The sequence below is a fragment of the Capra hircus genome, chromosome 3 (genome assembly GCF_001704415.2).
Source record: "Capra hircus breed San Clemente chromosome 3, ASM170441v1, whole genome shotgun sequence".
In the NCBI taxonomy this organism is placed as follows: domain Eukaryota; kingdom Metazoa; phylum Chordata; class Mammalia; order Artiodactyla; family Bovidae; genus Capra; species Capra hircus.
In genome coordinates, this window is record NC_030810.1 from 104092296 (window position 1) to 104120158 (window position 27863).

The following is a 27863-nucleotide window of genomic DNA, read 5'->3' on the forward strand; positions in this document are numbered from 1 at the left end:
AGTCTGTATAGTCAAAGCTATGGCTTTTCCAGTGGTCATGCATGGACGTGAGAGTTGGACCATAAAAAAAAGAAGCCTGAACTTCGAAGAATTGATGCTTTTGAACTGTGTGGAGAAGACTCTTGAGAGTCCTTTGGAATGCAAGGATATCAAACCACTCAATCCTAAAGGAAATCAGTCCTGAAAGAATGGAAGGATTGATGCTGAAGCTGAGGCTTCCCTCTTTTGGTCACCTGATGCAAATAGCTAACTCATTGGAAAAGACCCTGTGCTGGGAAAGACTGAAGGCAAAAGGAGAAGAGGGCAGCAGAGGAGGAAGATTGTTAGATGGCACCCCCGACTCGATGGACATGAGTTTGAGCAAACTCTGGAAGATAGCGAAGGACAGAGGAGCCTGGTGTGCTGCAGTCCGTGGTGTCACAGAGTCTGACAGGACTTGTGACTGAACAACAGCAAGTTTCTGGGTCCCCAGTTTTGTTCCATTGATCTACATGTCTAATGTCTCATATAGTCTCAGTTACTGTAGCTATAAGAAGTACTGAAATTAGGAGATTGCTTCTACTTACTGTTTTTCAGTATCGTTTTAGCTGTTCTAATTCTTTTGCCTTTGTATATAGATTTTAGAATAATCTAGAACTACAGTAATTTTGACTGGAGTTTTTTTGTTTGTTTGTTTTTTAAAGCTTTTAATTTTGTATTGAGGTACAGCCAGTTAACAATGTTGTGAAAGTTTCAGGTGAACAGCGAAGGGACCCAGCCATACACATACATGTATTCATTCTCCCCGCAAACTCCCCTGCAGTCCAGGCTGCTGTATAACATGGAGCAGAGTTCCACGTGCTATACAGTAGGTCCTCGTTAGTCATCCATTTGAAATCTAGCCGTGTGTGTGTGTCCATCCCAAACTCTCTAACTATCCCTTCCCCCCAGCAACCACACGCTTGTTCTCTAAGTTTGTGACTCTCCTGCTGTTTCATAAGTTCATTCGTACCATTTCTCTTTAGATTGCACATATAAAGGATGTCAGATGACGTGTATGCCTCTCTGTCTGATTTACTTCACCCAGCATGATATGTTGCTGCAAAAGGCATTTCTGTTCTTTTTACTGGCTGAGTGACATTCCATCGTATATGTGTATAGCATCTCTATCCATTCATCTGTTGATGGACATTCAAGTTGCTCCCATGTTCTGGCTGTTGTAAGCAGTGCTGCAGTAAACCTTGGGGTACATATATCCTTTTGTATCATGTTTTTCTCTGGATATATGCCCAGGAGTGGGATTGCAGGGTCATATAATAGCTCTGTTGTTAGTTTTTTAAGCCACCCCCATGGTTGCTGTACCAATTTACATTCCCATCAACAGTGTTCCCTTCGCTCCACCCCTCTTGACTGGAGTTTTGATAGCAATCGCTTTAGACTCGTGTGTTAGTTTAAGGAGAATTGATATCTTTATTATATGTTGGGTCTTCCAGTCCATGAACAGAAATACACAGTATGGGTTTCCATTGATTCAGACCTTTTTTGATTTCTTTAATCAGATTATATAGTTTACAGCATACAAGTTCTAATATATTTTATTAGGTTGATACAAGTATTTAATTTTATTTGAGTGATTATAAATGACACTGTATGTTTGGTTTCTGTCTCCTTGCTCATTGGTAATATATAGAAATATAATTTTTTAATATTTATCTTATATCCTGTTACTTTGCTGAATTTATTAGTGATAGGAATGTGGGGTTTGGGGGTAGATTTCTTGGGGTTTTCTGTGTAGACAGTAATGTCATTTGCAAATAAGGCCAGTTTTACTTTTTTCCCTTTCTGATCTGTATGTCTTTGTTTCATTTTCTTAGTACTGGCTAGATTCCCAGCATTATGCTGAAGTAGAGTAGTGAGTGTGGATATCCTTGCCTTATTCTTTTAGGGTAAAAAGACTCAGTCTTTCACAATAAAGCATGAGTTTATCATAGGCTTTTGGATGGATATTCTTTATTAAGTTAAGGAAACTGTCCTCTGTTCCTGTTTCTAAGAGTTTTCTCTTTTTTAAATCATGAGTCATTGTTATTATGTTAGTTTCTTATGATTGCTGTCTGGAGAAGGCAGTTGCACCCCACTCCACTACTCTTACCTGGAAAAATCCCGTGGATGGAGGAGCCTGGAAGGCTGCAGTCCATGGGGTCGCTGAGGGTCGGACACGACTGAGCGACTTCACTTTTGCTTTTCACTTTCATACATTGGAGAAGGAAATGGCAACCCACTCCAGTGTTCTTGCGTGGAGAATCCCAGGGATGGGGGAGCCTGGTGGGCTGCCGTCTGTGGGGTCGCACAGAGTCGGACACGACTGAAGCGACTTAGCAGTAGTAGTAGTAGTATGATTGCTGTCACAAAGTACCACAAGCTGGGTGGCTTGGAACAACAGGAATTGACCGTCTCATAGCTCTGGAGGCTGGAGGACCTGAATTACGGTGTCAGCAGGGCGGAGGCCCCTCTGAAAGCTGGGGGAAGCTGTGGCTAGCCTCTGCCTAGCTTCTGGCGCCTGCCAGTCACCCTCGGCGCTCTCCGGCTCCCAGGCGTGTCTCCCCAGCCTTCTGTCTCGCGTATCGCTCTCCTTGCGTGGCTTCGTGTTGTCTCCCTCTGTGTCGGGCTGCTGCTCAGGCTTCCTCTTCTCATAAGGACACGCTCGTACTGGATTAGGACCCACCCTGGGGACTTCGTTTTACCTCTCTTTCCTCTATAAAGATCCCGTTTCCAAATAAGGGTCACAGTCTGAGTACTAGGGGTCTGGAGTTCCACAGACATGTTTTTGAGGGGGCAGAAATAAGTCAACCTATAACAGATGTTGAATTTTCAACATTTTCAGCATTCAACAGATGCTGAATTTTGTTGAATGGTTTTTTCTGTATTGAGTGATACGAACGTGTAATTTTTCTTGTTTAGCAAAGAGAAGGACATGGCTGAGCAACTGAACTGAATACTAGTATAAATGCATTCTATAAAATGAATCAGGAAGTGTTCTCTCCTTTTGGAAAAGACTGTATAGAACTACAGTAACTGTTCTTTAAATGTTTGCTAGAATTCTCTAGTAAAACCATCTGAGCTTGGAGGTTTCCTTTTTATTTTCTTTTTCCTTTTTGGCTGTGGGATCTTAGTTCCCCAACCAGGGATTGAACCAGGGCCCCTGGCACTGAAAGTGCCAAGTCCTAACCACTAGACTGCCAGGGAATTCCTGAGATTTTTTTTTTTTACTTAAGAGTTCAATTTCTTTAACAGTAATGGGGCTCTTCAAATCGTCTGTTTCAGACTGGGTGAGTTTTGACAGTTTATAGTTTTTGAGAAAGTGGTATATTTTGTAGTAAGTTGTCCAGCTTCACGTTTGTATTTATGTGTAGAGTTGTCCTTCATGTCCCCTTGGTATCCTTTTGATATCTGTGAGCTGTATATTGATATCCCATTTTGTTCCTGATGTTGGCAATTTGTGTCTTCTTTTCAGTCTTACTGGATGGTCATTAATTTTGTCTTTGTTTTATTGATTTAGCCAGAAATTTAAGGAAATCCAAGTAAATGGGAAAAAAGGAGCAGTTAATTCCTGGAGAAGGTTGTTTAAGGATAAAAATAATCATAATACATTTTTAGTATTAAACATTTTTCATTTTCATGGTGTGTAACTTGATTCAGCAGCAGTTGGCATTAACATAGTCACATAATCATGAGAACACTGGAGGGTTTGAGCATGGAATGACCTAGCCAGATTTAACCAATTTATACTAAAAAATCACCTACTGAAGTATCATTGAATTATTACATAAAATGAGCCCCTTTTAGGTGTACAGTTGGATGAATTTTGACAAGCATATGCGTCTATAACCACCGTCACAGTCAAATATAGACCATTTCAGTCACCCCCAAAGATTCTCTTGTGCCTTTTCCCTGCTCCGTGGCCCCAGGCAGTGACTGATTGCTTTCCATCAGTTTAGATGAGAGTGATCCTTTCCTAGACTTTGGTGTAGATGGACTCGAGCCACACGCGCCTCTTTGTGTCTGGCTTCTTCCACTCAGCAGAATGTCATTGAGAATCATCCACGCGGCCGCGCCATCAGCAGTTCTCTCTTTTATTGCTGAGTCGTATTCTGTGTGTGGGTGTGCCACCATCAGTCCGTCTGTTCACTTAGGCTTAGTTTAAAGGGACCCTGTGGAAGAGACTCCAAGCTCCTGGAAGCAGAAGACCTGTCTTGGGTGGGACCGGTAAGAGATGCAGATGCCTGTTTCTCCGGCTGCAGTGTCGCAGTGGAAGCACAGCCCTACCCTAGGACCTCAGGGGTCCTCGGCAGGAAGGCTCATCTCCCAGATGCCTGCGGGTTTGCCTTCTCAGTTCATTCGGGCCTCTGCTCAGCTGTCACGCCCTCCCCCACGCTTGCCCTCTTGTCCCCTCTCCTTGCCTTGTGAATCTTCTTTACCCTTATGGTCATCGACCTTATACTTCTTTGTATACTTCTTGTCTCCTGCCCCCAGGAGATGTGATGGCTGTGTCCAGAATGAACGCGTTGTATAAATACGTGTGGAGTGACTCGGTGTAGCTCCCCAAGATCAAGGCCTGTGTCTGCTGTCTTTGCCCCTCTGAGCCCAGCACATAGAAAGGCAAGAAATGCAAGGTGGTACTGGGTGGCAGGAAAGCAGCTGATGGTTAAAGCTCCAAGTTTTACAAGGTGGTACTGGGTGGCAGGAAAGCAGCTGATGGTTAAAGCTCCAAGTTTTACAAGGTGGTACTGGGTGGCAGGAAAGCAGCTGATGGTTAAAGCTCCAAGTTTTAAATTTCCACTAGGATATGCCCGTCAGGTAGCTCCAGGTGTGGTTCCCCAGGTAGAGACAGGACCTTAAAAGTGGTGGTCCAGGGTGGCCACAGCAGGCCAAGGGTGTGGCAGTGAGCAATCCCAGGGAGGCCACCACTGTTCTGAGTGTCACTTGAGGCCGGTGCTCCCAGCCCCCAAAAGCCTTCTGGCCACTGACCTTTGTGTGCCCCGTGACTTCTCTCCCACTGCTGGGACTTGCCTGCATGATTCTGGAGCAGGCCACCTCTTGGAACTCTTGACCAGCTGGTAGCAGTGTCCCAGAACGAAGTAGACCATTAAGAGCTGTTGACTGATCCGGGGCGTAGAGTTACTGTGGCAACAATAGAACTTAATTAAAATTGGCTGGTTTGGCAGTTCCTGAGATGCTGCCTCAATTGCTGCAGCTTCTAGGTGGCCACTTCTATGTTATGCATATCCTGAAATTTGAAGTTTGTTTTTGAGTGATGTGTCTGCTGTGGTGGTTGGATGACAATTGTATAGATTTTCCTCTGAAACTGAATTTCACAAACTGACAAAATAGGCTTGTTACATCTCTCAAATCATTAGGGAATAATAATTAGACCTGGAATGGTTTTCAGTGTTTCTGTATTAATAGTAATTTTTAGCTTGAAACCCTTGCTGATAATTGGTTCTTGAGATTGGTATATGGAACTGCCTTGCTAAGTGCTAAGTCACTTCAGTCGTGTACAACTGTGTGACCCTATGGACCGTAGCCCGCCAGGCTGTTCTGTCCATGAGGATTTACCCAACAAGATTGCTGGAGTGGGTTGCCATTTCCTTCTCCAGAGGATCTCCCCGACCCAGGTATTAAACATGTGTCTCCTGAAGTTCTTTACCACTAGCACCACCTGGGAAGCCCTGTTCAAATAAAAAGGCAGCTTGGCTAGAGGAGATTTTTTAACACTGTCACTTTGCTTTGTCATAAGTTAACAGAAGGCAATGGCACCCCACTCCAGTACTCTCGCCTGGAAAATCCCATGGATGGAAGAGCCTGGTAGGCTGCAGTCCATGGGGTCGCTAAGGGTCGGACACTGAGCAACTTCATTTTCACTTTTCCTTTCATGCATTGGAGAAGGAAATGGCAACCCACTCCAGTGTTCTTGCCTGGAGAATCCCAGGGACGGGGGAGCCTGGTGGGCTGCCGTCTGTGGGGTCGCACAGAGTCGGACACGACTGAAGCAACTCAGCAGCAGCAGCAGGGGCAGAATGATTTCACGTGGAGATTTTGCCTGGGCCCCCTTGGTTGACGGTGCTGGTTCGCCTTCGTGGAGGGCTCACTCTGTGGGCTCTGTAACGATCGCTTTGCTGCATGAACCCGTCTAAACCCAGCAATAGGCGCTGCTGCTCTCCTGTCCTGCGGACGAGACACCAAGGAGCCAGGCCAGAGTTACGGAGCTCCATCCAAGATTGGCGCCCCGGCTAACTCCAGGACCTGCGCTTTTAACCTCCCTGTTGTGAAACTTCGTTCATCTGTGGGCCGCCTTGGGTCTTCGTCGCTGCACCCGGGCTTTTCTTGGTTGCGGCGAGCGGGGTCTACTCTCTGGTGGTGCGGTGGCTTCCCTTGCTGCGGGGCACCGGCTCTGGGGTGTGCGGGCTTCCAGCGTGGTGCCGCCGGGGCTTCATGGCCCTGCGGCACGTGGGATCTTCCTGGATGAGGACTGAACCTGTGTCCCCTGCATTGGCAGGTGGACGCTTAGGCTCTGGGCCATCAGGGAAGTCCCTTAACCTCTCTTCCGTTTATCAGGCATCTCTTTCGTGTCATGTCCTGAACAGATGCTGGCCAAAGTAGAGCCTCACATCAGGTATGATTCATGGTATTGAAGAGGAAACCGAGGTTTATATGAAGAATTTGCCCCAGTTCATTTCTCCTCCCTCCCTCCTCCTTTCTCTTTCCTTCTGTCTCTTTCTCTCACATATATTTGCTAAGAGCTTAACATGTCTCAGACACTGTTCTGGGGCCTGAGGTTTCCTTGGCCATGAAGGTAGTTGTCAGAAGAGAGATGTGGTTCACATCAGGCTTAAATTCCAGTGGAACTACACATACAGTAAACCCATAAAAAAGTGAATAAATAAGAAAATGCCCTCCAACCCCCCCCCCCCCAAAGAAAAAAGAGGAAAAAGAAAATGTCAGATAGTATTACCAACCAGGGTTCTTAGCTTCCTTAATCAGTAGAAATTGATTAGAGGCCAGACAAGAAATTCAGGCAAGTCTTTACTGGGTCCCCCTCTGCAGCAGCACCAGGAGGGAAAACGAGCACCAAGCTCGCTTGCTAGTTCCCAAGGTGGGATCAGCTGGGTCCTTACATGGGGTGAGCAGGGGCGTGTCCAGGGCTCACGCCAGAGAGGTGGCTTCGGTGGTTAGCCCATGCCTTTGTGCATGGGGCAGGTACAGCATCCTGCTTTTGCTCCCGGTCTTCAGAAGTGGCACTGGGTTTTGGGTTTCTCATCTTTTTTTGTATCTTGTTGTCCAGGATTCTCCCTGACTGCACATGCGTGCAGTTATTTTTAGTCCCTTAGAGTTTCCTTGTATTTTATTGTTGGAGGAGACGTTTGTCCAGGTGTGAGCACTGCAGCAAAGGGTCCCAGGTCCCAGCCTGTCTCAGTAGTAAGAAGCAAACATAGGACTTAAATGAGGTGAGGTGATGGAGAGGAGAGGGGTCACTGAAATGGTTCTTAGGGAGTCCTCTGTGTGAGGAAGTGACAGATGAGATCTGGATGAAAAGTCAGCCAACTGTGGGAAGACCAGGGAAAGAACATGCTAGACAGAGGGGCTGCCTACAAATGCTTCAAGGGTGAGTGGGCAGAGAAGAGGTCAGTGGAAGGAGGGTGGATCGTGGTGGCCTTGGCGAGCCCACGTGGGGACTTTGGGTTTTCTCTGTAAGCACAATGGAAAGGTGCTTGGTGGCCACAGTAACAGGGGCAGAGAGAGCGGGGTGGGGGGTGGTTTGGGTGGTGAGAGGATGAGGGGGGCCCCTGCATCCAGTTGCTTCCAGTTTTCTCCTGATGAAGAGGCCAGTTCACAGGGTGGGTGTTGGGTGGGAGGTGTGGAGGGTTTGAAGAGAGGAGCAGGTGAGGTGTCATCCATTGGAGGGAAGGAAGGAAATTCACTAGGGGCTTATGGAAGGATTGTGGCCTGTCCACTGGAGAATAGCGGCTGTGTGTGTCTTCGGGCAGCAGGGGGGTGTGGGGGAAGCAGGAACATAGCCGGGCAGGCAGATCTGTGGGTGTAACCAGGGTCGGGGGTTTCCAGATCAGGACAGTTGACAGAGGGAAGCCTGTGTGGATTGAGGGCTGCAGGTCTGTAGTCTGTCTCCACCCAGACCTGCCCCAGAGTAGCCATCCCTACCCCTTTCTCTTTCCCGAAGTGCCCACAGGGGCCTTGGGGCTAAGCAGCACTGGGCTTCTGTGCCTGCAGGACCTGGTGAGTGTTCCTGGCAGCATGCCCTCCCTCCCTGCTCCTGAACCTCCTGTCTTTCCTTGGCTCAGGATCCCCTGAGAGAATGCAGAAAGCGGGGTGGGGGTCCCTGAAGTCAGCTGAAGCCCGTGTCAGTCCAGGGGCTGCCGCTGTTCTCATCCGAATCTATTTGGAGAAACCCAGTATGTAGACAGTGAGATGAACACCGCCATGCCCGAGTGATGCCTTTTCTCTCCCTCCCTAGATTTCAGAGAAGGCCTCTGCTCAAGGATTTGCTGGAACCACTGGTGAGATTCCCCAGCCGCCATCTGTTCCCAGGATGTGTCTTTGCAGCTCCCGATTTACCTCTCGCAGCCTCCTTCCAGCTTTGTCCCGCATTGACCCCTCGGTGTGGAAAATACTTTTATTCCTCTGGGATGCCTTCTTTTTTATAAAAAATAAGATTTTTTTTTGATGTGGACCATTTTTAAGGTCTTTGTTGAATTTGTTACAACATTGGCTCTGTTCTGTGGTTTGATCCCTTGGCCACAAGGCGTGTGGGATTCTAGCTCCCCAACCAGGGACTGAAAATGCACTCCCTGCAGTGGCGGGTGAAATCCAAGCCACTGGACCACCAGGGAGGTCCCTGGGATGCTTTGTTGACCACACCCTTCCCTAGAGGGTCTGGAGGCTGAGACTGGGCAGGATGTAGCTTCACCGCCCATCTTATCCTACCTCCGGGGTCTCTTGAGGGGGAGGTGGGGGGCAGTCCTCTGAGACAGCCCTGGTGACTCCAGGACTCCACTTTCTGCCTTCCAGCTTGTCCACAGCTCACTCCTAAAGCTTCTGGTGAGCCCTGTGAGACAGAGAAACCCAAGACAAGCTTCTTTGCAGTTCCCATGGAAATGAGGTGAGCGGAGGTGTAGAGGCCACCAGCAAATGGCAATTGCAAATGTCTGCTCGGTCCCTAGAGGGTGGGGGCAGGGATGTATGGGGGTGGGGAAATCAAGTTTTCAGAACTCCCCCATCAGACCCAAGCACTTGCAAAGTCCGTCTTCTTTTCTGTATGGTGATGGCCTGGGACTCTCCCCACCCTGGATGCCCTGAGATCAGCGTGTCCGAAGCACTTGTCCCCACCCTGGGGAGGGCCACAGCCCTCTTGTCAAGATGACTCTCCTGCCCAGCATCCCCAGGACAGGCGTTGGTCAGATCGCTCTGCGTTCACCCCTTTCCCTCTGTTCCCTGCCCTTTGCAGAGGGTCCTTCTTGGTGCTGCTCCTAAGGGAATGTTTCCGAGACCTGGGCTGGCTGGCCACCATCCCCAGCATCGGCGGGGAGGTGGGGCTGTTGGTGACCAGTACTGTCCCTCAGACCCCCTTCTTCTGGGCCATGCACATCACTGAGGTACGGGGCTTATTGGTGGTGCTCTGGGGCTTGGATCCCTCCTCGTGCGGCCCCACTGGGGTGAGCGTGATGGACATCCAGAGGGGCCGCACTTTGATCCCTGGTTCGGCCTCACTCTCTCTCTCACCTCGTACCATGGGTTCCCTTGGGGTGGATTAGTGATGCTGATGTAACAGGTGATACCTGCCAAGACAGACATGTGATACAGGCAGGCAGTGAGGCCCACAGCGTTTGTACCATCCACAGACACTGTACCAGAACATGCAGGCCCTGTTCAGCGCCCTGGCCGAGGCGGAGGAGCAGCAGCCCTACCTGCAGGACTCAGCGGTGCGGCGCGGGACACGCGGTCTGGCCGAGTACCACCTGGGCGATTACGGCCCGGCCTGGAACAGGTGTGTGCCGGGCAGGGCTGGAGGCTTGCCTCTCCATGCTCCAGACTCCCGTGTCTTTGCTGCTGCTGCTTCTCTCAAGATCATTCCTTGTGATCACCTCTCCACCCAAGGTGGGGAACAGCATAGGAAGCTCTCTTTCCTCCTACCCCAGAGCTTCCAGCCCTCTCCATGAAGACTGCTGTGTGTGGCACCAGGTGGGACAAACCTCTTCTCCCTCCCTCCGGCCAGGTGCTGGGTGCTGGACCGCGCGGACTCCTGGGTGGTGGTCATGTTCGTGGATTTTGGCCGATCGGCCACCATCCCTGTGCAGTCCCTGCGCACCCTGGACAGTGATGACTTCTGGACCATCCCCCCCCTGACTCAGCCCTTCATGCTGGAGAAAGGTAAGGCGCCCTCCACCCTCCTCCAGAGGACCCAGGGGACGGTGGATGCTGTGCGTCCCTCCAGGCACCTGGGCAGGAACAGCTTCTGCCTAGGGGCAGCCAAGGCCCTCAGGATGCCTTCCCGTCAGTCTCTGTCCTTTCGGTCTCACCCTAGTTTTCAGCATCTGCCCCTTGCCGAGCTTTCTTGAGAATTTGGTTTTTATACCTGGTCTCTCCGAACAATAAGATCTGGAAGGGGACCTCAGGTGCTGCCCTGAAGGCTGAGTTCTCTAGGTGGGGTGAGGGGAGGGCAGGCCTCCCACTCTTGCTTCTGCCGGAACTGCTCAGCTTCCATCTATTTTATGTACATTGAGTTTCGCTTACGATTTCTTCAGAGAAGGATTCTTTGTAGAAGAAAAGTGGTATTTGAAGACCAATGATAGAGGTTAGAGCAGTGGACTCAAGACTTCCCTGATGTGATGTTTGTTACTTTACTCCCTGATGTGATGTTTCTTACTCTGGTTTTTAATTGAAGTACGGTTGATTTACAGTATTGTGTTGGTTCCAGGTCTACAGCAAAGTGATTCAGTTATTTGCTGCTGTTGTTCAGTTGCTGTCGTGTTTGACTGTGTGTGACCCCATGGGCTGCGGCATGCCAGGTCTCCCTGTCCCACGCCATCTCCCAGAGCTCACCCAAGTTCATGTCCGTTGAGTCAGTGATGCCACATCCGACTGTCTCATCCCCTGTCACCCTCTTCTCCTTTTGCCTTCAGTCTTTCCCAGCATCAGAGTCTTTTCCAGTGAGTCGCCTGTTGACCAACTCAGGTGGCCAAAGTATTGGAGCTTCCAGCTTCAGCATCAGTCCTTCCAATGAGTATTCATTCAGGGTTGATTTCACTTAGGATTGACTGGTTTGATCTCCTTGCTGTCCAGGGGACTCTCAAGAATCTTCTCTAGACCACAGTTCAAAAGCATCAATTCTTCGGCATTCACCTTTCTTTATGGCCCAACTCTCACGTCCATAGTGGAGAGACCATAGCTGTGACTCTACGGATCTTTGTTGGCAAAGTGATGTCTTTGCTTTTTAATATGCTATCTAGGTTTGTCCTTTAATATGTTATCTAGCCTTCCTTCCTGGAAGCAAACGACTTAAATTTCATGGCTGCGGTCACCATCTGCAGTGATTTTGGAGCCCAAGATGATGAGAAAATCTGTCACTACTTCCATTTCTTCCACTTCTATTTGCCGTGAAGTAATGGGGCCAGATGCCATGACCTTAGTTTTTTTAATGTTGAGTTTTAAGCTAGTGTTTTCACTCTCCTCTTTCACCCTTAACAAGAGGCTCTTTAGTTCCTCTTTGCTTTCTGTCATTAGAGTGGTAGCATCTGCAAATCTGAGGTTGTTGATATTTCTCCCAGCAGTCTGATTCCAGCTTGTTTTTAACTCATCCAGCCCAATGTTTCACATGATGTACTCTGCATATGAGTTAAATAAACAGGGTGACAATATACAGCCTTGTGGTACTCCTTTCCCAGTTTTGAACCAGTCAGTTGTTCCATACAGGGTTCTAACTGTTGCTTCTTAACCTGCATACAGGTTTCTCATGAGGCAGGTAAGATGGTCTGGTATTTCTGTCTCTTTAAGAATTTTGAAATTTGTTATGATTCATACAAAGGCTTTTGTGTAGTCAATGAAACTGAAGTAGATGCTTTTCCAAAATTCCCTTGCTTTCTCTGATCCAACGAATGTTGGCGGTTTATTCTCTGGTTCCTCTGCTTTTTCTAAACCAAGCTTGTATATCTGGAATTTCTCGATTCAAGTACTGCTGAAGCCTTTGAAGGATTTTGAACATAACCTTACTAGCATGGCAGGTGAATGCAGTTGTCCAGGAGTTTGAGCATCCTTCAGTGCAGCCCTTCTTTGGAATTGGGATGAAAACTGACTTTTTCGAGTCCTGTGGCCACTGCTGGGTTTTCCAAATTTGCTGACATCTTGAGCGCAGCACTTTAACACCATCATCTTTTTGTATTTTAAATATCTCAGCTGGAATCCCATCACTTCTGCTAACTTAATTGGCAGTAAGGCTACCTAAAGCCCACTTGACCTCACGTTCCAGGATGTCTGGCTCCAGGTGAGTGGCCACACCATTGTGGTTATCTGCGTCATCAAGACCTCTTTTGTACAGTTCTTCTGTGTATTCAGCTTTATGTGTGTGTGTGTCTGTTTATATGTATCTTTGTTTCTTTTCCATAAGAGGCTATTACAGGATATTCACTGTAGTTCCTCTGCGTGCGTGCTCAGTCATTTCAGTCGTGTCTGACTCTTTGAGACCCTGTGGACTGCAGCCTGCCAGGCTCCTCTGTCCATGGGATTCTCCAGGCTAGAGTACCAGAGTGTTGCCATGGCCTCCTCCAAGGGATCTCCCTGACCCCAGGGTGAAATCTGTACCTGCCTGTGTCTCCCGCATTGCAGGTGGGCTCTTTACCCACTGAGCCACCTGGGAACCCCCATAATTCCTTGTGCTGTATTTTAAATCCTTGTTGTTTACTTGTTTTACATATAATGATTCAGTTCAGTCACTCGGTCGTGTCCGACTCTTTGCGAACCCATGAACACCAGCCTCCCTGTCCATCACCAACTCCTGGAGTCCACCCAAACTCAATGTCCATTGAGTCGGTGATGCCATCCAACCACCTCATCCTCTGTTGTCCCCTTCTCCTCCTGCCCTCAATCTTTCCCAGCATCAGGGTCTTTTCAAATGAGTCAGCTCTTTGCATCAGGGGCGCTGTTAATTCCATACTCCTGATTCATCCTTTCCCCGCTGTTAATTCCATACTCCTAATTCATCCTTTCCCCACCCCGTCGGTAACCAGAATTTTGTTTTCTGTGTCTCTAAATCTGTTTCTGTTTTGTAAATAAGTTCATTTGTATTACTTTTTAGACTCCACTTATAAATGATATCACATAATATTTGGCTTTCTCTGTCTGACTTCACTTAATGTGATAATCTCTGGATCCACCCATGTTGCTGCAAATGGTGTTATTTCATTCTTTTTTTGTGGTTTCTTTGTCCATTCATCTGTTGATGGACATTTACGTTGCTTTCATGTCTTGGCTATTATAAATACTGCTGCTGTGAACATTAGGGTGCATGTATCTTTTATTTATTTGGCTGCGCTGGGTCTCAGTTGCGGCTTGCAGGATCTTTTCAGATGCAGCAATGAATAGTAGCAGCTTGCAGGATCTAGTTCCCTGACCAAGAATCAAACCTGGGCCCCTGGCTTTGGGAGTGTGATGTCTTAGCCCCTGAACCCCCAGGGTAGTCTCTGGGGCACGTGTATTGTTTTGAGTTGGGAGTTTTCATTTTTTCTGGATCTATGCCCAGGAGTAGGATTGCTGGATCATATGGAAACTCTATTTTTAGTTTTTTAAGGAACCTCCATACTTCCCAGGTGACTCTGTGGTGAAGAATCCGTCTGCCAAGGCAGCAGACACAAGTTCGATCTCTGGGTGGGGAAGATCCCCTGGAGAAGGAAATGGCAACCTGTTCCAGTGTTCTTGCCTGGGAAAATCCCGTGGACAGAGGAGTCTGGCAGGCTACAGTCCAAGGGGCTGCAAAAGAGTCGGACAGGATCTAACAACTAAACAACAGCAGCAAATACTGTTCTCCATAGTGGCTGCACCAATTTATATTCCCACTGGCAGTGCAGGAGGGTTACTTTTTCTCCACACCCTCTCCAGCATTTATTGTTTGTGAGCTTGGTGAAGACGGCCATTCTGACTGGTGTGAGGTGATAGCTCATGGTGGTTTTGAATCGCATTTCTCTGAGAATTAGCTATGTTGAGCATCTTTTCATGTGCCGGTTGGCCACGTCTGTGTCTTCTTTGGAGAAGTGTCTATTCAGGTCTAATGCCCATTTAAAGAATAATTCTGTTTATTCGGTTGTTTTGGCTGTGCTGAGTCTTGGTTGCTGTGCCAGCTTTTCTCTAGTTGCGGCAGGTGGGGGCTACCCAGCTGCGCGCGTGCTTCGCGCTGCGGTGGCTTCTCTTGCTGTGGAGCGCAGGCCCGAGGGCGCATGGTGCTCAGTAGTTGCAGCACGTGGGCGCAGTGGTTGCGGTTCCCGGGCTCTAGAGCACCGGCTCAGTAGTTGCGCATGAGCTTAGCTGCTCTGCTGCTGCTGCTAAGTCACTTCAGTCGTGTCCGACTCTGTGCGACCCCATGGACGGCAGTGCACCAGGCTCCCCCGTCCCTGGGATTCTCCAGGCAAGAACACTGGAGTGGGTTGCCATGTCCTTCTCCAATGCATGAAAGTGAAAAGTGAAAGTGGAGTCGCTCAGTTGTGTCTGACTAGTAGCGACCCCATGGCCTGCAGCCCACCAGGCTCCTCGGTCCATGGGATTTTCCAGGCAAGAGTGCTGGAGCGGGCGCCACTGCCTTCTCTGAGTTGCTCTGCAGCAGGTGGGGTCTTCCTGGACCAGGGATGGAAACCGTGTCTCCTGCATTGGCAGGCAGGCTCCTTACCACTGAGCCACCAGGGAAGCCCCTGATGCTCATTTTTCATTAGGTTGTTTGCTTTTTCGATGGTAAACTGTGTGAACTGTTTGTATACTTTTGAAATTAACCCCTTGTTGGTTGCATCATTTGCCAGTGTTTTCTCCAAGTCTGTCCGTTGTCTTTTTGTTTGATGGTTTCTTTTGCTGTGGAGAAGCTTTTAAATTTGATTAGGTTCCACTGGTTTATTTTTGCTTTTATTTCTCTTGCCTTGCGAGACTGATTTAAGACAATATTGCTGTGATTTTTGTCAGAGAACGTTTTGTGTTCTCTTCTAGGAGTTTTATGGTGTCATGTCTATGCTTAAGTCTTTAAACCATTTTGAGTTTATTTTTGTACATGATGTGAGGGGTTGTTACTTTAGATCTGGACACCTGTGGGGCCTCAGTTCTGCAACCTTGAAATGGTGAGGCCACTTCTTTGCTCTGGCTCTTCTCAAGACTGGGGTTTAAGTGAGATGTGAAAGGGTGAAAGAGTGCTTTAAGGGGCTGAGGAGAAGTGGATGTGAAGAAACACACACACACACACACACACACACACACAAACCAAGATGGAAAAGCACCTCCTCAAAGTGCAGAGCCAAGCCTCCCTGCTACGCTTATGCGCTTGTGCCCAGTGGTGAGGAGGCACCACCCAGAGGTCGCCTTGGGTCATTGCATGAAGAGGCTCAGCTTGGGGACTCACGCAGCAGACAGGGCTGGGGAGTGTCTTGTAGGCCGGACCTGACTGCTTGGGTGTTGGAGGGTAGCCCAGAGTAAGGAGCCCCCTGCCCTCTAAGAGCAGCTCCAAGCCTGTCAGAAGGGCCAAAGTGTACAGCCCAGATGGGGGGTTGCTCAGCTCTCATGTGGAGTATGGTCCTGAGGCCGGGTGGGCAGGTGTACAATTATATGGATGGGGAAAGTAAGGCTCAGAAAAATGAAAGGGACTTCTTCATGTTTCATAGTAAGAAAACGGCCTGGGTGAGGGTAGCACTGAGGTCTCCCCTTGATATGAGCCAGTTGCATGCATACAGACAGTCCCAGAGTGTGGGGGTGGGAATGGCAGGAGCTGATTAAGGGCAGACTGGATGAAGGCGAGTGTCTGACCAGCGCCCTGCCCTGCCTTGTCCCAGCAGGTAGGAATGCTCACTCGTCGTGGTATAAAGGCTCTCTGTCTTTTAACTTCCATCTCTCCAGCCAAAACTCAGACCAGAGTTGAGTAAACCGTTTTCTGTCCCCAGAATTTCCATTAGGAAATGTGCAATCTCAGATACCCGTAATCATTTTAGCAAGTATAATGCTTCCTTTTATGTGCTCTCACTTTGCCCTCCCCCTCTCCTCCCTCTTCAGTGCTGATTATCTCACGTTATCCTGGCAGCTGGGACTGAGCTCTGACTAGCAGAGACTTGTCCGCAGGAGCTGGTCTGGAGCCAGAACCCTTTCCTGCAGCCCCAGCCTCTCACTTCCCTCCCTTGCTCCTCCTGCCGGACCAACAAATACCAAGGTTTTGTTCTTGTATTTTGTTTTGCAGGTATTTTGAGTTCAAATCAGGTTATTCATCGCATCCTCAAAGGGAAAATCACTGGTGCTTTGAACTTGGAGGTAACTGCCCTGTGTCTCCTGTTCCTTCCCTCCCACCCCAGGGTCTCAGCTGCAGCCACCCCCCGGCCTCGGCCTGGGTGCTGCATATTTACCTGTCATTCCTGTAGAGGAAGCAAACTGAAGTTGTCCAGGGGGGGGGTGGACTGCCTGGGGGGGGGGGGTCCTTCCTTCCCACTCAGATTTTATCTTTCTCTTCCAGTCACACATCCTGAAGTTTGAAGAGTTTAAGTGACGTGGCTGCGATCAGCATGCTCCCTCTCCTATCTGGATTCTGCCCTCCTGCCCTTTCCCTCTTGAGGCCTTGGGGGTGCTCAGGACTGATTGGATCCCCCTTTGCCTTCCCCCAGCTCACTTCTCAGTGTGTCGTGTGTCTTCACCGTGAACATTTGAACCAAACAGGGAAGCTTCCATGAGGTTGAAAGTCTGATGTAGCCAGTGTATTTTTTCCCTTTTTTTTTTTTTTGTAACCCCAGAGCATGATGTAAGTTGCCCTGACAGATTCTGGAGAATGGAGGGGCCCACTGCTTAACTTTCCTTGGCATTCCAGCGTAGAATCAGGTAGGGGGCATCTGAACACTGACCTGTCGGCTTGGTGAATAAGCGTCGGCATACTTCACATTTGGGGTGACTGATTCCTATCTAGCCACCCCCCCCAACCCTGCCCTCTAAAGCTGAAGCCACAGGCTGGGAGCTGCCGTGTGCCGGCTATTCAAACCCTGTGGGACATAGATGTACACTCGTGCAAGATAAGGTTTGTTTCTTTTCTTCGCCTTCTTGGTAGACAGAACACTGGTTCCAGATGATGTGGCCTTTTTTTTTTTTCCCTTAACCATGTAACTTCATTAGGAGCCTAACGTAAGGTCACAGAAAGGACTGCTAGGTTTGATAAGATTTTCTTGGAGAGTTGGTGTTTATATAGCTACAGCGCACAGGAGCTGGTGCTTCCCTTTACATCAGGTGAATGTGATCCCCCCATTCTTTCTTTAAATAATAATTTGATTAGAGCCAAACTATTTAAATAATTTTATTTGTTCCATCCTTTGGTAGATGAGAAAAATACATTACAAAATACATTGTACAGAGGACAGCTCACAGCACACATTACTAAAAACACAACCTATAGTACGTTCCAGACAGGGCTGGTGATAAGTCCAGAAAAAAGGCAGAGGCCTTGAGAACTAGATCTCAGCTCCATGAAATGAGTTTCCTTGTGGGTGCCTGCCCTCTTTACCTCCACCTCAGCATAAATGAGCACCCTGTACCAGGTGGGTGTGGTAGGGTTAGAGCAGCGTTGAGTGGTTCCGGTGAACTCTGCATCCACCTGAAGCAGCAAGACATGAACATCCCTTAATTGGGGGCGGGGGGAGTGACCAAAGTTAAAATAGTTGTGTCAAAGCATACAGAACTCTGGCATCCTAGAGGTTTCAGATGGCTGTGCTGTTTAAGCTAAGACACATCCTCATCCTCACTTGGCCATCCCTGGCCTCTGGCATTTCACCATCCAGTCTGTAGGCAGGTTCTGGAGGCCGTCTCTGCCCCCGAGCAAGCTCGCGGACCAGGAGGCGGCACAGATGTACTTACACAGCAGGCACAGACCCAGCACCGGCAGGTCAGCTCATGGACCTGCCTCCACAGCGGTTCTGAGCCTGAGTGGGGCCCACAGGTAGATGGACCAAACCCCTTAAAGCCAATCCTTTCCAGTAGGACCCACATTATGAAAGTGCCTTAGAAGAATTCAGTCTCCAAGCCAAACAACTTACTTCGGAGCTCTGCCTGGCTCTTCTGTTAGGAATAAATGAAGCAACAGACAAGGGGAGCAGCAACGGAGCTCCCAACCATCGCCCTTCAGTGCCACTTCCTGGGAAGGGTGACCAGTGAACACGAACGGTAGCTACACAGCCTGTTGCTGAGATCAGGAGGACCACATACATGCTTGAGACTGGCCCCATTCCTATTCAGTTTATTTAAAAGTAGTTCTGTGAAGCAGCCTCTTAGGCCTCCTTGTTATTTTTCTTAGAAATTTGAAAACATCTGTGACTAGAAGTTAAGAATAAGGGTCATCATTTCAGCCTGCTTTGCGGTTCAGCAGGCTGAGCTCTGCCTTCCAGGGGGTACAAGTCTGGTCACTCCAGAGCCCTTTAGGCTGAGGCAGGCATGTGCTTCAGCTCCACCTTTCTCTGACTTTAGCAGTGAAGTGCAGCCCCTCATGGCTCCCAAAGCCACAGTGACCCTGGTACCCCTCCCCCAACTGCTGAAGGAATTCAGGGGATGGGGGAAGGGTAAGCTATGAAAATAAAGATGAGTCAAAACCAGCGTCTTCAAATTAACAAACTGTAATTGTTTTCCCAAAGATACATTTTTTTTCATACACATCCATCATACACTGTAACCAAAAAAAGCAGTGTACATGAAATAAGAGAAAATAAATTAAAAATCCATAGCATAGGTAAGGAGGCTCTAGTCTGGAGCACAGCTGAGTTTCCAGCAATATAAGGAGGCTCGAAAGTTTCTTTTATAAGAATGCCTGCTAGCAAGGGTTCCAGCCAGGTGGTTGGTTGGTCTGTAAGTCAGTCTTGAGTACTTGAAACAGTTCTGTGTGTGTGTTTTTTTTCCCTTAGCGTTTAGAATAGCCATCATTGTCCTGCAATAGGCAGAGCTATCACGTCCAGGAAAAATGAGGGAGGGAACCACAGAGGCAGCGTGAGATCCAAATACAGCATTCAAAGGTAATTGGTCCAGTGGTGCCTGGGGAAGGAGGAAGGGGATGGCACTCCTGGGTTAGCCATCTTCCTTCGGGGGTGTGTACCAGCCTGCAAAGAAATGGAAGAAAACGGTGAGGTGGAGATTGTTTTGCCCACTCTCCTAGCCCTAATCACTGAAGACGTCTCCAGGGTCAGAGGTGAAAAGATCCTGCAAAGGCTCCCTGGTGCAGGGAGAGAAGCTATATGGGCAGGTGAGGAACTGCCTACTTGGAAACTGTGACAGGGAGAATGAGGCACCCACCCTGAGATGACACCAGTGAGGTGAGCGTGCTCACAGGGCGGTGGGCAGGTGGGGCGGCGCCCAGTCTACCTGTGCCCTGACCGCCACTGGCTTACTGGAGGAGAGTGGCGCACGCTACCCTCCAGCTCACTGAACTCCCTGGGCAGCAGGGACAGGTACCGCGCTAACAGGTGGAAAAGGCTCAGACACTGAAAGGGGTTCTTGCTGTTTAGCCGGATGGAAACCTCGGGCTTGGCAAAGGTCCGGATCTCGAGTCGCGCTCCAGCCTCACCGTTTTTTTCGTGGATCTGCACCAAGGACTTGTAGGACTGCTGTGCTCTTGTCAGACTGTACTGAGACTGGGGAGAGGAAGCCACCAGATCAGGCCGCCAGACAAGGCCAGCTGCGGCCTTACTGCCACCCAGAGACCCGGCTCCCAGCACTGCACTCTGCTGACAGACTAAGTACCCTCTACCTGGGAGGTCCCCACAGGGTACAACCCCCTAGCTTTCCCTTTCCAGACGGGCACCCTCCCCAGAGTCTTCAGCTGCCCTGAGGCCAAGGCCTGCTCTGCCCCCACGGCGGGTACACTAGGCCCACTCGCCGGCGCGGCGGCTCAGCCCCACTGTGGCCTCCTAGAGGGTCCCGGCAGCCCCACCAGGCCAGGGTCTGGGCTCCTTACTTTGTTGGCTCCAAACTGCACTCGGGCTTTCCCCTTCACCAGTGTGGCACTGATCTGCATGATCACTGACTCTATCGAGTAGGCACTGCTCCAGCCCTAAGTGACAACGTAAGCAGAGCAAACGAGTCAGCAGACTTGCCAGAGAAACCTGATGCTCGTTCTCCAGAGAGCAGCTGCAGCCATGGAAGGGCCCCTGCCCTGAACTCCCAGAACAGCCATCACCCATTTGCCCAGGTCAGTGAGTGCAAGCCCTGCCAGGCAGAATGAAAGGGCCATTTATGCCCATCACCCAACCCTTGATGGAGGAGTGAAGGGTAAAGGTCACCCTAGCCCTGCCCAGACCAGCCAGGCAAAAAACAAAAGAGACAGGCTCACCTGCTTGGTGAGAAGTTCCATGCAGATGGCACCTCCGCCCAGAACATACCTGCAGAAGAAAGGTTAGTTAGCTATGCCTGGCAAAAGCTCCCCAACCCTTCTTCACCCTCTGCCCTTGCTGAGCCACTCACCCTCCAGAGAGGACTGGAGACACAACCCTGACAAACGGCGGGTCAAAGGGAAAGTTATCCTGAGGGAGAGATGGAGGCAGCCATCAGGGAGGGGAGGTCAGGGCCCTCTGCAGGACTGGAAGGTGGAAAGGATGGCTAGGCCCGGGAAAGACTGGAGAGGAAGGACTTACTTTAAAAGAAAAGTTAAGTAGGATGAAGTCGGCTCCTTCTTTCTCTTTGAGGATCTGGAGATCGTTGTGCAAAGCGCTGTCCTGGTCAACTCTAGGAAGCAACCAGTTTAGGCTTAGCTCTGGGTCTAAGTCAGGAGCCTTGAGGCTCCCACTGCCCCTGGGGCAAGCAGCAGAGGGCTAAGCCACTGTCCACACCCGCTCCCGGGACGGCTGGCCCTGGAGACTCCCACCACAGTGACTGCACTCACTACTCAACTTCCTTTCCAGCCCCATAGCCGCCACTTACTTGAGGAGTTTGACATTCCAATCATACAGACTGTCATTCACGAGTTCGACTGCGTAGTTTCCTGAAGGAGGGAAGAAGGATGTCATCAGATGATGGTCCCAGTGCTAAGCGGGACCTGATACAGATCCCTCTCCCAGGCTGAGAAGAAGAAAACGTCAAAGGCTCCAGGTTCATCCCACACAGACATGCCTGCCATCTAAGCCACTATGAGGGGTGTTCCATCCTTGGCCTAAAAACTTGGTCAGCATCCACGTATCTACTGCTGCCACCGTGTCCTTCTTTCTGAAAAGCTCGCGTTCAGACCCTGCTGTGAGGCAACTTACCACCTTTGAAACTCTGTGATCGGTATATATCCCTGAGCTCCTTCATCAGCCGGTCAGTAGCCTGCACCGAGCCAGATACCGCACCCTACGAAAGAAGCACGGAGGGCAGAACATCTCACGTCATGTGCTAGACTTGAGGGGTAGGCTGCAGTATGCCCCATGGTTAGGCAAGGATGAGGCACACTGATAACCCACCCCAAAGAAGATGCTGTTTCCCACCCTGTCACCCAATGGCCTACCACCTCCCAGCCAGCACCAGCCAACCCCTAAGCCCAGCTTCTCCCTAGAGGGCACGTACATTTAAGTAATCTTGCCTCTGGTTCTTTTTAATTTTCTCTAGTATGGCCAAGTTTTCTTTTCCGATGCCATCATCTTCAGATTTCTTGCCCTCTGCTGGCTCTTCTTCTTTCATTTCATAGTGATCTAGGTCTTCTGTGTCCTAGGGGGGAAGTGCGGGGTAAGAGTGGGACAAAAGCAAGCAAGCAACACACACTGTGGAGGCCTTTCCCTTCTCCAATCCCATATGACTTAAAACTGCAGGTGGAGAAGATAGACGGCTGCAGTCTGTCTGGAGCCGAGCGAGTACAATACCCTTTCCACTGCTGGACCGCTCCCAGCCCCACTCCCTTCACAGTCTAAAAGACGAGGCAAATCTCTCCGATCCAGTTCTCAAGCTGCAGGGCTACAAAAAGGTCTAGGGAAAGCAAGCAGAGACTCAGCTTTCTTGTTCCCTAGATCTACCCTGCCCCAACTATCCCTACAGCTCTCCCTTGGCAGCACAAACTCTTCCTTAATTCCTAGAATGACTTTGGCCTGACACTGTGACTCAAAGCTCATGTTTCATCAGGTGACTTCTGTACCCAGGAGTTCCCAGGACTCCAGGTCTAAGGGAGAAACCTCCTGCCTTCCCAAGTGCAGGGACTGAGGAGATAGGCAGAGGCACCCACTACCAAGATGGAAATAAGGAAGGGGGTCCAGAGTGCAGAGAGCAGGGGTCAGGAACAGAACCAGCCCCTATTCACCCTGCTCCAAGTGAGGAACTAGTTCATTGTACATGGGGGAGCAGCCCGTTTCAGCCAGACTTTGGAGGGCTGTCTGCAGTCTGACAGGAGAATGTTTCATGTATCCTGGGGGCTTTGTGCAGCTTAAGACCCTAACAAAGCTACAGAAGTTGCAGAACCTAGGATGTTAATTCAGTGCAGAGAAACAAAGTAATCATGATCTCCTCTGGCAGGATGTGGTGATACTAATTTCCTAATTATTCTACTAGTTGCTGAGATGCTAGACACTAGCTCATTTAGTTCCTATAACCACGCCATTATTTTATCATTACCCCCATACTACAAATGAGAACGCCGAGGTCCAGGTGAGGTTATCCCCATACTACAAATGAGAACGCCGAGGTCCAGGTGAGGTTATCATACCCACAAAGTCATACAACTCTTAATAGAACTAAGATGCACATCAAATTTGGTCTGGCTCTGAAGTTCTTAACCAAGTTGTTTTTAGAGAACATCACCAAGTATTTAGCACTTATGTACGGAATGGAGCCTTTCACATAATGCCTTATTTAATCTTAAAGACAACCCTATGTAGTAGATATTAACATCCCATTTTATAAATAAGAAAACTGCAGAAGTAGTACCTTAGTGGAACAGATAAAATCCCGCAATCAAGAGAGCTGGGAGATAGAGGACGCAAGCTCAGGTCTGACTACAAAGCCATCCGAGATTAACATGGTGACTGTTTACTGTAAACAGATTTGCACTTATCTGTCTTCGGTGGTTGGACATGGGCGCCGTCTTCTCTACTACACTGCTGTTCCCCCAGGTCAGTACAGCTGTCTTTATTCATTTGGTATTTCTCTCTCCCCAGTTTAGACTGGAGCTCTGTACATAGCAGGCTCTCAATGCTGCTGACCGAAAGAAAGTCCCACCAGTACCGCCTTGGGTAGAAGCCTACCTCAGGCATCTCTTCATCTTCATCTTCTGAAGACACGTCTTCCTGTGTACACTGCAGTAGGGAGGGAAAAGATGGAGGTCAGACCCTGGTGGCTTCTTAGTATGCAGCCTCTGACCTACTCCCCTGAGCCTTTGGGTCTGGAAGCTGTGCACCTGCCCATTAGGCTACCAGCCTCTCTACCAGTCAGAGCTGTGTAGAAGCAACAGTCCAGGGAATGACTTCACTGCCGGTCCACTACACGCCAAACAACAAGAGAAGCACAGTGGCTGTTTCTGCCGCCTAACTCACAAATCCCAGTTTAATCTCCCCAAGAACCCCTTTACTCAATCTCTAGACTGAACTGCATTCTTGGATCTTAACAAGGGGCCTCAGTCCCCAATGGTTACCTACTGCTAATGGTAAACATCCCCCCGAGGGATGACCTTGAGAGTGTTTGATCAGAGGGGTGAAGTTACTGGTGCCCCATTTAACTGGATTCCGAACATCTGGGGGAAAGGCCGAGAGTCATGATATGTGTACGTGTCTGGAATAGTACTGGAGAGAAACTTCTGCAGGTTCATCTCAAGTAGCATGTATTTCCTGAGCGCTGTCTGTGGGGGTAACTCTGCGTAACAGGGTTCAAAGCCCCTCAGGTGCTCACCTGCTCGGCTGGCAAGGGCTGATCCAGCATCTCCACGTCTGGATGCTGAGGGAGGTTATAGAGTTTACACAGGTCGGAGATGATCCTCTTCAGATGCTGCAGTAGCTGGGGTAGGGGATCACAGTGACGTCAAACACTCCTTCCCCACCCCAATACCGACAGGCACACGGATGAGCTCTTATCTCAGCCCCCAAATTGGTACCTAGTTCTCTGGAACTCACAGACCCCGGGGCTGTGGGGAAGAGCTTACGGGACGAATCCTGGGGCAGGTGCAGGGCTCTCCCTCTGGCTTCAGGAAGCAACTCCCCCAGGACGTCTGCCTCAAATGTTCAGGCTACTGCACCACCCACTTTCCAGACACACGTTTCACAGGATGTTTTCATGGCATGGGTCTCACAGGAGGAAAATGCACTCCCTCCTCAACACCTTGGCCCCCTCACCAGAGTATTCCCTTTCTTTATGTCCACCAGCCTCTCCAAGACAGCAGCCAAGTTAGGGTCATCGGACTCCACTGACCAGATGGGGGGCACCGCAGGGTATGACTCCTAAGGGGAAAGAGCAGGGACAGCAGTCAAGACGGGAGACTCTGGGGAAAGCTAGACTTTGCCTGCCTTCCCTGCCCCAAGACTTCCAGTCCCTTTGCCCTCCACCATCCGCCCCCTTCCCCCAACACACATATACAAGCCCAGCTCAGAGCCAGGTTCCCAACAAATCCCAGACCAGGAGAAACAAGTCCCTGGGATGACCCTTTCCAAGAAGCCTGGTCCTTTTCTTTCAAGAGTAAACATCAGAGAAGCAGCACAGCAAACTGTGCCGAGGATGAGTATGGTTTCCTACCTCCTGTGTTGCCTCAACAAGCTCCAGGCCTTAAGCTCCCACACCCCACACCCAGGCCTCCGACCCTCCTTAATCAGTGGAGGAAAGGATCGCCTCATCACAATCACACCGGCATAAAAAAACCAGAGACCACAGATTACTTTCATTTTAGCTAGGGACGGAGGAATTAAAAATTAGATGATGTCTCTAAAACCTGAAAGTAAAAGGGTGGCAGGAAGAATCTTCCCACTCCACTCCTAACAGAATGCCTCAAAGGCCACTTCTCCCCACCTCTCCTTTGGGAACCTGCCACCCTCTCAGTCCAGGCGTAGGCTGTAGGGCTCCACATGGCAGGCTGGGAGAAAGCCTACGCTGCTAACATTCCCAGCATTCTTGAGCCGTGGTGCCAAATGCAGCCTGACCAGACTCCCCCTCTGCCCAAATCAAGGGGGCCAGTTCAGGCCAAGTCTTCTTTATAGTGGTCACAGGGAGTCTCAGAATCTTCTAAACTAACCTCTTTCCAAGGACAAAGAGCGTAGATGGCCTCTGGCAACTGGGAAGGCAAGTAGAAGCGGGCAAACCTACCCTTAAGGAATTGGAAGCATAATTCAGGTAAGGAATCAATCCCAGAGTTTCCACATATGCCAAGGGAACCTCCTAAAAAGGTCTTCAACTCTGCCACTGCTCTAATCCTCAATCCTGGAGAAAAATTATCAAAGATGCTCAAGTTGTCAGCTCATAGGGCCACACCTAGTCCTTCAATCTCGACTTTTCAGTATGAAAAAAAGTGAGAGAGGAAAATGGAACACGTGAGTTTTGGTGGGGCACCATCCAAACCAAGCTGAGGCTTGCCTCACCAAACCTTGACCTGGTTTGATGCAAGAAAGGGATAGTACACAAGAACCATGTGAATTGAATTCAGGCCCCCAAGTGCCACACAATTCACAAGTCTGTCTTTCTCCAGACTACTCCCACTTGCAGTGTGCCTGCCTGGATAAAGTACTGTCCCCTGGCTCGCGACCCGGTGCTTCCAGCAGGGTCAACACTACCACATCAGATGGGATCCGTCATTTTAAGTGCTATACCATGCAGTATCAGGTATTCCCAGATTACCAGACGCCAACCCTATTCCCAGAATGTTTGAGGCCAGCCTAAATGGAAGACGTGTAAGGTGTTTCCCAGCCCTGCACACCTAGGATGGAATGATGCTCACTGGGAGAAAAGGAACTGTTACCACTCAGAACAAATGAGATTGCCCTTGCACATCACCATCATTACTAGGAAAGGTAACAACCCAGGGCAACTGGAGATATCCATAGGGAACAGGATGGGAGTGGCAGCTACCAGCTGGGGCAAAAGGAGGAGAATTAGAGGTTACACCAGAATAAAAGGCAATCCAAAGGAGAAGAAGCAAAGGGGTCATGAATTGCAAACTATCACTGGTAAAATTCAGAGAGGAAGAGGGACTGAATGACAGACACCTGGGCAGGGATCTCACAGGTGGTAACGTCCTAAACCAAAGGTACTTCTGAGAAGGGGGCAATCACTGAAATCTACAGAATTCCAAGCCAGGTCCTTCCAGCTGAAGTCAATGAAGAGGCCTGGAACCTTGAGATGGGGGGCGAGGAAGAGGGGCATTCCCAGGTGTCAAGAAAAGTCGTGAAGTAACCAAAATGAGCCAAAATTATGAACCTTGCGATGTGGGTGGGTAATGGAAAGGGGTAGTCGAGGCGCCATATGTCAGGGTGTCCCTGACTATGAAGGGTAGAGATTCTGGGTCCACGGCAGAATCTCAAGCGTCAGAAACAAGTGCAACCTGAAGAAAAAGAGCCGAACCCCGAGAGGGGATTCGGCCTCCCAGGTCTTTCGAGAGCAAAAAGCTGTGTGGGGTGAGTCCCAGACAAGAGGACCCCAGAGACGCGCACACGAGGGGGTCCTCACCGTGATGTTGCAGTGGATGCGGACGGGATCCCCAGGCACCGACCCCCGTGGGGGGAGATGCGGTCCGGGCGCGGCCCCCGCCCCGGCCCCTCCGGCCCCAGCCAGCAGGAACTCGCAGCTCAGCTCGTCCAGGCAGGCGCTGGCAATGCGGAAGCGCTCGTGGCCGCGGTGGAAGATGGACTCGAGCAGCTTCAGCTCCCGCCTCAGGCAGGGCCCCGGCCCCGGGCCCCCCCCCGGGCCGCCCCCGGCCCCCGGCGCCGCCCCCTGGCCCCCCAGCTGCTGCCCCGGCCCTGGCTGCTGCTGCCCCTGCGGCTGCGGCTGCTGCATCCTCCGCTCCGCTCCGCTCCGGGGCCGGCGGGCCGGGAGCCTCCGGCCTCCGCTCCGGGCTCCGCCGCCGCCGCCGCCGCCGCGGTCCGCACTTCCTGATCCCCCCTTCGCCAAGATGGCGCCGCCGCCACCTCCGGGACAGGGCCCCCCCCCTCCGCTCGCCGGCCCCCCCCACCGCCGGAAGCCGCGTGCCCCTCCTCCTCCTCCTCGGCGGCCCCGCCTCCGTCCCCCGTCACGTGACCTCACTGCTCCGACCTCCTTCACGTGACACCTCTCTCCTTCCCGCCCCCTTGTTCTGTACATGTGACCCGGGGCTTCGGGCTCGCCGCCTTCAGCTCCTCAGTGCGTGTTTACGTATGGTGTGCGTGCGTGCTAGAGCCCTCGCCGCCGAGCCCCTCTCACGTGACCCGGCGCCGCGTGCTCCCAGGGGCTACCTGCGCGGGACCGTGTTTCCTGCTCTGGGCTCTTCTTCCCCCGCCCGGAACCGTGGTGAACATGCAGGGTTCTCTGTGAGCAGAGAAGAAAGAGAGCTGCGGTCGCCGCTGTATCATCTGTATCCTGCACCCACCCGCCTGTCCTCGGCGCGCGGTCCCCAAGGCTCTGTTCCCTTGGGGCCACGCTGAAATGAGGAGGGGCGTGTGACTAGGGAGGGAGCCAGGGACCCGACCCGGTTACAGGAGGCTTGGGTTGTCATCTCC

The 27863-nt window shown here is 50.4% G+C and overlaps 2 protein-coding genes across 2 annotated transcripts in view; one reads left to right on the forward strand and one right to left on the reverse strand.

The window, feature by feature from the left end:
- The window catches only part of TDRD10 (tudor domain containing 10), a 54235-nt gene extending 35017 nt beyond the window's left edge, over nt 1–19218 (forward strand). The window contains exons 7-13 of the mRNA XM_005677434.3: nt 8507–8549; nt 9061–9151; nt 9497–9644; nt 9891–10036; nt 10265–10419; nt 16460–16530; nt 16730–19218. Of these exons, the coding sequence (XP_005677491.2) occupies nt 8507–8549; nt 9061–9151; nt 9497–9644; nt 9891–10036; nt 10265–10419; nt 16460–16530; nt 16730–16762 (687 nt within the window). The 3' untranslated portion in view covers nt 16763–19218. The remainder of the gene's footprint in view (nt 1–8506; nt 8550–9060; nt 9152–9496; nt 9645–9890; nt 10037–10264; nt 10420–16459; nt 16531–16729) is intronic.
- UBE2Q1 (ubiquitin conjugating enzyme E2 Q1) lies at nt 17540–27243 on the reverse strand. The gene is made up of 13 exons (XM_005677433.3): nt 26839–27243; nt 24522–24626; nt 24082–24186; nt 23442–23492; nt 21778–21918; nt 21480–21564; nt 21157–21217; nt 20871–20961; nt 20701–20759; nt 20570–20618; nt 20195–20290; nt 19805–19871; nt 17540–19340 (listed from the first exon to the last, which is right to left on the reverse strand). The coding sequence occupies exons 1-13, from the start codon at nt 27163–27165 to the stop codon at nt 19309–19311; spliced, it is 1269 nt and encodes a 422-aa protein (XP_005677490.3). The 5' UTR covers nt 27166–27243; the 3' UTR covers nt 17540–19308.